This window comes from Arachis ipaensis, chromosome B04 (genome assembly GCF_000816755.2).
Source record: "Arachis ipaensis cultivar K30076 chromosome B04, Araip1.1, whole genome shotgun sequence".
Lineage (NCBI taxonomy): Eukaryota > Viridiplantae > Streptophyta > Magnoliopsida > Fabales > Fabaceae > Arachis > Arachis ipaensis.
The window spans coordinates 1105273-1115466 of record NC_029788.2 but is presented as its reverse complement, the minus strand read 5'-3'; the positions used below and the strand labels follow the sequence as shown (position 1 = coordinate 1115466).

At 30.1% G+C, this 10194-nt stretch overlaps 1 protein-coding gene across 7 annotated transcripts in view; it reads left to right on the top strand.

The window, feature by feature from the left end:
* LOC107638340 (serine carboxypeptidase-like 13) overlaps positions 4000 to 10194 on the top strand; it is a 79760-nt gene continuing 73565 nt past the window's right edge. For 2 of the 7 annotated variants that reach the window (XM_021120343.1, XM_021120342.1), the window contains exons 1-4: positions 4005 to 4172; positions 4461 to 4611; positions 7089 to 7234; positions 8518 to 8714. In XM_021120343.1, coding sequence (XP_020976002.1) covers positions 4475 to 4611; positions 7089 to 7234; positions 8518 to 8714 — 480 coding nt within the window. In that variant the 5' untranslated portion in view covers positions 4005 to 4172; positions 4461 to 4474. Of the gene's footprint in view, positions 4173 to 4460; positions 4612 to 7088; positions 7235 to 8517; positions 8715 to 10194 lie in introns of those variants that run through there. The other 5 variants (XM_021120344.1, XM_021120341.1, XM_021120345.1 and 2 more) reach the window with 5 other exon arrangements.

Below are 10194 nucleotides of genomic sequence, written 5' to 3'. Positions count from 1 at the left end.
GGATTTCGATGGTAAACATATTACCGGCAGAATTTTTTGATAAATCCGCTGATAAATCCCCATCATTTTTCTTGTAGTGTATGTAGTTGCTTTATAAATATCTTGGAAGTGAGATTTTAAACAATATTTCTTTAAGAAGTTCTGAAAATTATTACAGCTCCTCTTGAATACTCAAAGAGGATGCGAATATTCCATGATACTTATAAGAACGTATATTTTACTCTTAAATTGTTACAAGATGATAGAAAATTCATGGATTTCATTAAAGAGTAAGCTCATAGACCTCAATATCATACATCAGGAGGTTGTTTACTATTCTACTATCTTCCAACAATATTTCAATACCAAAACACATCTAGAATAGCTGTTGACATGAGTTCTCAGATAATATTTTATATCAATGAGGAAAAATCCTAAATATGAAGGGTGAGTTTTATTAACTACTGATGAGATCCAAAAGCATGTTTAAAATTTCACAAAATAGAGTTTCTTCGTTGCAAGTATAGTCTAAACCAACAATTAACTCTCAATCAAAGTTTAATTCAAAGACGTCACAATCAACACAAAATAGTCGGGAATTTTTAATTTTTGGATCGTTCTCCCTAGGAATTGCAATAGAGTCCTCAATTATTGGCTATGAGGGAATGAGGGTTTGATGGCAAGAGGCAAGTAATGTAATAAGAAACCTCTTGGTAAGGATTGAGAGTTAAGGTTACCTATCCTAGCCATTGGCCATAAACATAGATTGGTTATGAAGAGTTAATCCTACTTAGTCAACCCTAACATCGAGGATAAGTCAAATAGGCATAATTGATCTCAATCTACAAGTCTTAACCAACTCACTAATTAGCTTAGTGAAAGACTAACGTTAGTGGAAACCAAATCAACTAACTACCCTAATATATCAATCAAGAATGGACATCAATGACTCAAAGTCACCAAAGTCCTCAATTCCAAGCAAAGAGTGTGAAAAACTACACTAAAACTAAGCCAAACATTTTATCAAACACTTGGTGTATATGAAAATAAAAGCATATTAAATTGCAATAATAATAAAATATAAAGCTACCAAATGCAAGAAAATAATAATAACAACTCAATTAAATAACAATAAATAAAGAAACATTAAATTGCATTAATAAAAATTCAAATTAACAAGAGTTGATCAACAATAAAATAACCAAATAAAAGAAATAACAAGTAAAACTAAAAGAAGTAAGATGTTAGAACAAGAAATAGTAAAGAAAACTAAATCAAGACAAGTATCAAAGCATCAATCTAAGAAAAATTTAAAACATGTCTAAACTAAAACATAATTGCTCTCCCTTTGTTCCCTATTGAATTAGGCTCAAAATAGCTTCAGAAATTAGTTGGATTGGGTTCTGGAGGCCCAAAAATCGCTGCCAGCGTTTTGTATTTAATGAAGTCACGTGTCAGGACTTGTGCGTACGCACACTTGCTGATTCTCTTCTCGTGCGTATGCATGACAGCATGAACTTCCGATCGTGGGTGCGCACGCATCATTGTTCATACGCACACTTGCTGAAAAGCTCCAAACTCTATTTCTTCATGAATTCTCCACTTTTGCATGCTTTTTATTCACTTTTCCAATCCATATTAGCCTTGTAAGCATGAAATCACTCAACAAACACATCAAGACATCAAATGGAATTAAAGTGAATAAAATTTAGTAATTAAGGACCTAAAAAGCATGTTTTCACTTTTAGGCATAATTTAGGAAGAAATCATGAAACTATGCTATTTCAATGGATAAATGTGAGAAAAGTCAATGAAATTCATTCAATTAAAACAAATAAATACCATGAAATGTGGATTCATCAACTACATTGATAGAAAAATTTACTAAAATACCCTCATTTATATATAAAAGTTATAAGTTATCATCTTGAATATTTAATGTTTGTATTAGATTATGTTAAATGTGTTTGGAATTTTAGATTTTGTTACCTTAATAGTTATGTATTTTGTGTTAATATAATTTTTTTTTAATTTAAGGCATTATCCATAGAAGAGTTTAATTTAGGGTTTAGGGTTTAGAGTTCAGGTATCCGCCATTCCCGCATGAATAATTAAACATGGACCTATAACGAGGAGTGGACAAGATGGGTAAATGGAGGGGAGAAAGGGATATCTTCCCTACAGATTCCCATTGTCATCCCTAGCCATGATAATGAAAAGGTTCAAGAAAAGTTCATCTCATGTTAGATCATACTCAAATCAGTTTTAACATAAGAGTAAAATCAAATTAACTATTAGATTTAATGAATTTTATAAAACTTTTATTGTAATAACTACTATGTGTGTTTTCAATTTCTTTTAAAATATTTAATTTCTTTTATATATTTTCGTATATGATTCTGTACAGGTAAGGGTGGCAACACTATCCAAACCCGTGGGTATCCACCCCACCCCTATATGCTTGAGGTAGATAATTATCCACCTTCGCACTGGGACGGATTTTTAACAGAGCGGGTTCTTGGGCGGGGCGGGACAAGAGTCGGGTTTAGGTTAAACCCGCCCCGGTATATATAATATATATAAATATATATACTTTTATTGAGTTAAGTCTCAAAGTGGTATCTGAAGTTACACTCGATTTTCAAAGTAGTCCCTGAACTTAATAGTTACCTAATTTCATTCCTAAAGTTATACGTTGGGACCCACAATCGTCCTTCTAGCAATTTCCGTCCACTTGGCTCCACCGGAAAGCTGATCTGTATTCCTTCGTGACAGGCTGGCAAAGAGAAAATGATGTAGTATTGTTGTGGCGCGTAAATGGAAGAAAACGTCATTGTTTCTCTCTCAAGATCTCACTTCCTCAACGTTAAACTAACGTATTGCCTCTCCCTCTCAAAACACAACACAAACAGAGAGGTGTTTTCTTCTCCCCCTACCCTCATCAATGGCGTTTGTGCGATTACTGTGGCCGTAACAATTTGGAAGGTGGAGACTCCTCCGAACTCTAAGGATGAGTTGGAGGAGGTTGATTCAGATGAGGTCTTTCCTGTGTTCAGAGAAGGAGGAAGGTTTGGAGAACTTACGCTTGAGATTGGAATGACATTCACTATAAAGATGGAGTTTAAAGAGGATGTGTGTGAATATTGTATTCAGGAGGGTAGGAGAATTTAGTTTAAGAAGAATGATAATGTAAGAATGAAAGTTGTGTATAAGGATGAGAGCTGTGTTTTGCTGGTGTAGACTTCTAATAATACTGAGAATAATTGATGGCAGATCAAGACGTTCATGGATGACCACACCTGTGCAAGAGAGACTAAACGCAAATCGTTGCAGTTACAGCAATCACACAAACCCTATTGATGAGGGTAGGGGAGAAGAAAACAGCTCTGTTTGTGTTGTATTTTGCGAGAGGAAGGCAATACGTTAGTTTAACATTGAGGGATTGAGGTTTTGAGAGAGAAACGATATCGTTTTCTTCTATTTATGTGCCACAACAATACTACGTCGTTTTCTCTTTGCCAATGTGTTAGAGAGGAGTACAGATCAACTTTCCGATGGAGTCAGGTGCACGAAAATTGTTAGAAAGATGATTGTGGGTCCCGACGTATAACTTGAGGGATAAAATCGGATAACTATTAAGTTTAGATATTACTTTGAGGTTCGAGTGTAATTTCATAAACCACTTTAATACTTAACTCATATATGTAATATATATAAAATAATTAGTAAAATAATTAATAATATTATATCATATTTAATTTTTTACTTTAATTTATATTATATATGTAATGATGATTATATAAATTTTAAAATTTTATTTTATTTGTTGAATTTTAATAATTATAGAGACAGGTAGGGGCGAGGTGGATATCCACAAGAGCGGGTTCAATTATAAAAGCAGGTAGGAATGAAACGGGTACTCGCAAGAACGGATTAGAATTTAATTTTTTATTACGCACAGATAAAAATGAGACGAATTTAATGCAAGTTATTATAAAACAGAACAAAGTCGAATAGGACAAAAATTCGTACCATGGCCACCTTACGTAGAGGACACGAGTATATGCTATCGCTAGCAAAAATTGACAAGCAAATTCATTATCTTCTCTCCATCCAGCTCGTCGTTAAGCTCAGTTCACAATAAATCCACTTTGGTTGCTTCAACTTCTGGTGGAAACTCAGGAACCTAACTGGTACTTGTTCAGTCTTCGCTCTCTATTTCTGTGTTCCTAATTATCCATATATTGTTCAAATAATGTTTCTTGTTAACATACCCCTTTTCTATAACTTAATTTGAACACCTTCCCAACTCATTTTGAATACTTTTGTAATTAGAATAATGGTCAAAATTCAGATTTTTTTACAATAAAAAATAGTAATTTAATTAATTGCCTAAAACCTCCATTAAAATCCGTTGTGGGGCATCAAGTTATTAAATATTTATAAATAAGACAAAAGCATGGAATGTTGATGATGTGTAGAGATCGAAGGAGGCATGGGTTGGAGATGTTGGTGTGTGGTTCTGGTTGTTGTTGTTGTTTTTCAACCCGTCATAGATTCTGCTTCTGCGAGCTCTATTGTTAAGAACCTACCTGGTTATGACGGCTATCTTCCATTCAACCTTGAAACCGGGTCAGTACTTATAATTTATTTTTCCTTTTTATTTCAAGTTTTTTTTTTTTACATAGGAGACTCGAACCCGCAACCTCTTAATTGAGTATGGAGAGTCTATGACATTTGAGCTATAACTCATTGGCTTTTTATTTCAAGTCATTATTTACAAATTCAGTGTGCTATTAATTAATGTTGTTATAGTTGTCCCTATTTTGCATACTTTTTCAAATTTTTTTTCCATATTTTTAGAATAAAAAATGTGAAAAAAAAAGAATATAATAAAAATAATAAATAATTCATTTTTAAAATATATAAAACAAATAATACAAATATTATTTCTAGGTGAGATGAACAAATTATATTTATGACAATATAGAAAATTAACAATAAGTTAAGTAGTTACATTTGGATTTTTTAAAATAAATATAAAATTTACACATATAGACAAAATTTTATGTTTTTTTAGGTTAGATTACCCAGTTAGTCCGTACACTTTTAGTGAAATTACAAATTGGTCCCTATATTTTAAAAATTTGTAATTAGGTCTCTAAAGAGAATTAAAATTTGTAATTTAGTCTTTCGGTCAAAAAGTGTTGATTTAACAGAATATTCTCAAAATATACTGAGAATATTCTATTAAAATAGAGAATATGCTGAGAATATTCTGTTAAATTAAATACTTTTTGAACGACGGAGACTAAATTGTAAATTTTAATTCTCTTTAGGGACCCAATTATAAACTTTTAAAGTGTAAGGATCAATTTGCAATTTCACTAAAAATATAAGAACCAACATAATTTAACATTTTTTTATCATCTATCTATTTTTTAGGAAGACCATTCCGTTATGTACTCATTTCGTGCACAGCATAGACGAGATAATATATAATAAAAAAAAACATAAATTTCTCTTAGCATATCTATGTAAATTTTATATTTATTTTGAAAAATCCAAATGTATAACCACTTAACTTACGTTAATTTTCGGTATCGTCGTAAATATAATTTGTTCATCTCACCTAGAAATAATATTTGTATTATTTGTTTTATATATTTTAAAAATGAATTATTTATTATTTTTATTATATTCTTTTTTTTTCACATTTTTTATTCTAAAAATATGGAAAAAAAATTTGAAAAAGTATGCAAAATAGGGACAACTATAACAACATTAATTAATAGCACACTGAATTTGTAAATAATGACTTGAAATAAAAAGCCAATGAGTTATAGCTCAAATGTCATAGACTCTCCATACTCAATTAAGAGGTTGCGGGTTCGAGTCTCCTATGTAAAAAAAAAAAACTTGAAATAAAAAGGAAAAATAAATTATAAGTACTGACCCGGTTTCAAGGTTGACTACTTAACATATCGTCAATTTTCTGTATTGTCGTAAATATAATTTGTTGATTTCACCTAGAAATAATATTTGTATTACGTTCTTCACTTTAAACGTATCATGTAACAATCCATTTTTCAATAAACTGATTTTTGGTCTTTATACACTTTTTTTTTTGGGTAAGGTGGTCTTTATACACTTTAATTTGCAAAAATCTGCGTGATACGCTTTGCCCCAGATTAACGAGACGGATCCAAATTTACAATAAAAATATAATAATATAATAATAATAATAGTAAAATATTATTAAGAAATCAACAAGTTGGTCAAAAAGTAAAAAAGGTTATTTTAATCGTATAATTAGCGAGTTCAAAATTCAACCCACCATAAGAATTATCATCAGTATTCCTTTTTGAATAGTGTAAAAGAAATAGAATAGTCTAGAGAATATTCTAAATAAGTAGATATTATGACATCAGTATTATTTATATTGATATATTAAATATTTAATTCCAAAAAATAAAAATATGTGATAAAATGTATCTATATTTAGTAATTATGATACTAGTACATGCTAACTTTTTTTGGAAATTTATCTTGTGTGCAATAAAGATACGTGTTTTAAATTTTGACACCTTGACAATACAAATGAAATATAATTATTTTATTTTTTGTGCCAATAAAATATGTAATAAAAATGAAGAATATAATTATTTTTAAGCATGTATATATTCGTAAATATTATATTTATTTTATTTATAAATAAAAATTTTCTATTGTGATCCTATATTGTTTGATGCAAATTTTTTTTTTGTTAAAGAAATATTCTAGTCATTTTTTGAGCTAAAAAATTTGAATATGAAAGTAAGATGAGTGTTATACTTTAACGTGATAATTTTTGGTATTTTTTAAAATTATGGGAGGTGCATAAAAAATTTTAAAAATCGGTCCGAGTACAAAAATTAGACAGTCCGATTTTTGTACCTAAAAATCAGACGGTCTGATTTCTGTACCTCTTAAAAATCAGACGATCCGATTTATATTTCGTAAATTAAATCATCCCACATTTTAAAAAAATACAACAGTAGATCACAATTTAAAAAAATATCATTATTAACGCAATATTAAAAATAAAAATGTGCATTTTGTGTGTATAGATATGTAGGGGTTGGGGAAGACGAAGCTGTGCAATTATTTTACTTGTTTGTGGAATCCGAAAGAAATCCTTTATTTGATCCACTTCTGCTGTGGTTTGTTGGAGGTCCTGGTTGCTCTGCACTTTCTGCATTCTTTTTCGAAAATGGTAAGTCACTTGGATTAAATTAATATTTTTGTACCTAATCAAATCATAAGAATATAAATTTTAAAGATTGTGTCAATTTTATTTTAATATTATAGATTATAATAATCACTTTACTTTTTATTCAATTTCTCAATGCAATAAGAGAGGGATTCGGTTAATCTCACACTTGTCCATACTGTGCTGAGACCAAAAGAGCTTTTTTACTCCTCTAATCTCTCTATTTTTCTCCCTCTTTGTCGCTTATAATAATTTAAGAGGTATTTATACAACCTCATATTAGGTTAACGATAAAAATTCTAGAGAAAAATCTAAAATAGCCCCTATGAATTACCTCAAAAGATAACGAGGTCCTTGACAAAAAAAAATATCCAACGGATAAAGTATATTTTTTGTCCCTGAAGTTTGACAAAAGTTTCAAAAATACCCCTAAGTTTTATTTCGTTTCAATTTTGTCCTAAAAGTTTTCGATTTGCATCAAATATATCCCTGATGGCTAATTTTTCAAACAATTTGAGACCGATTCAACAACAATTTCATAAGAATAATCCCTCAGTACAAGCAAATCAAGCATAATTTTCATGCATTATTGTTAGATTGATCTTAAATTTTTTGAAAATTTAGCCGTTGAGGGTATATTTGATGCAAATCGAAAACTTTTAGGACAAAATTGAAACAAAATAAAACTTAGGGATATTTTTGAAACTTTTATCAAACTTCAAGGACAAAAAATATACTTTACCCATATCCAACCTGCTCCTGAGATTTATTTTTATGGGACTGATTAGCCCCTTTGCCAAAAAAAAAAAAGATCAGGACCAGATTGGGTGTTTTATTTTTTTGGGGACCTCGTTGTCCTTTTGAGATAATTGTCAGGAATCGAATAGAGTATTCACTCAAAATTCTAAATCCACTAACATAAAATCTAATATATTAACTGAATAAATAAAATAAAAATACGTAAAATTAAATTGAATATTTTAACACTTAAAAATATAAACTAATACCTATAAAATAATACTTATATTCTCTTGTCACGATCAAGAAGGAAGAGAGAGAGAGAAAAAAGTTAAAAACATTATGAAAATTTTCCATATATCAAAATACAAGAAATTCTAGAAAAAATTATCGTGATAAACTATTAAAATCATCTTTTTTTTAATGAAAATATTGATATCGAAATAATTATAAATGTATCTCATTTATACCCCCAACAAAATAAATATTTGAAAACTTATCTAAAATACGTGAGCTAATTAACTTGCTAATAGGTTAACCATTTGCAGGACCTCTAAGAATGGATCAAAATTTCAGTGGAAATATCCCAAAACTTGAGCTGAACCCATACTCATGGACCCATATGTTGAGCATGTTATACATAGATATCCCAGTGGGCACTGGATTTTCTTACTCAAAAACGCAACAAGGTTACTATAGCAGTGACACATTATGGGTTGAGCATACCTATGCTTTTCTACAAAAGGTGAAGAATTCTTATACTTTGATACTTCATAAGATAATTTGGCATCTATTTATAGCAGAATACGTTCATATGGCAGGATCATTAATAGTTTACTGTAGCTACCATGTTTTAGAAAAAAAAAATTTTTTTGGCTCTAATATTTTAAAGAGAAAAATCCAAATCAACCCCTGATAATTACCTTGAAAGACAACGAGGTCTCTGAAAAAAAAAAATCCAACCGGAGGGGCATAAAAAATTTTAAAAATAGAGTGAATACCCCATCCGGTCCCTGACAATTATCCCGAAAGGACAACGAGGCTCCTGTGCAAAAAAAATAAATGTTATTTTTTTGGCACAGGGACTAATCAGTCCCAAAAAAATTATTAGGGACCGGATTGGGTGTTTTTTTTTTTCTTGGGAGCCTCGTTGTCCTTTCGAGATAATTGTCAGGGACCGGATGGGGTATTCACTCTATTTTTAAAATTTTTTAAAATCATTCCTAATATTTAGAGCTTGTTTGGGTGAGCTTCTAAGAAAAGATCTTTTGTTGAGTTATCTTTTTTTAAAAGATCTTATAGAAAAGTAAAAGTAATTTTATGTTTGGGTATCTCATGCAAAAAGATCTTTTTATCTATCAATTATGTTTAGGTATAACGATATAAAAGTACTTTTTTGTTTATTTATTAGATGAAAAACATCTTTTTTTAAGTGAAAAAGATCTTTTAAAAAAAGATGTAAATTACAGCTTCTCAAAAAAGATCTTTTTTTTTTATTTTTCTAATACTTTTACTTTTACTACTAGAAATTTGCCAAACACGCTAAAAAATAAAAAAATATCTTTTTTCATTAAAAATTTTTTTTTTATCAAAATAATGACACCCAAACAAGCACTTAATTTGATCAAATTTGATCCTTAACAATTTTATTTCTATCATTAATTTTTTGATCATCAATAATTAATATTTTTTTCTCCTAAAGTTATCTCTAACCACTTATTCTAACTCAATTTTAAACACCATCCAAATCCAAATCCAAACCTCTCAAATTCCATTCACAACCCACCAAAATCCCATTTCTTTTCCGCTACCATAAAAAATGAGGCTGTGGTAATAATAGTGGAAAAAGAGGCAATGGATGGTGAATGGTGAACAGAAAGGTGTGGCTGACGTCGTGGAGGGATTGGCGATTGTAGGGTGACTGGAAAAGGGAGGGCTTGGAGTTTTGTAGAGAGGGTTTTGGATTTGAGTTTGGTTAGGGTTTACCGGTTTAGGATTAGGTGGAAACTCAGGTGCAGTCGACTTTATGTGAAGTTGATATTTGAGAGCCGTTAAATGAAAATTTAGTCAAATCAGTCAAATCATCTAACGGCTCTCAGGTATCAACTTCACGTGAAATCGATTACACCTGAGTTTCCACCTTAGGATTATGGTTGAATGGAAAGTTAAAGATAAATATAAAACAGAAAAAAAAAAAACTACTTACTGATCATAAAAAATTAACG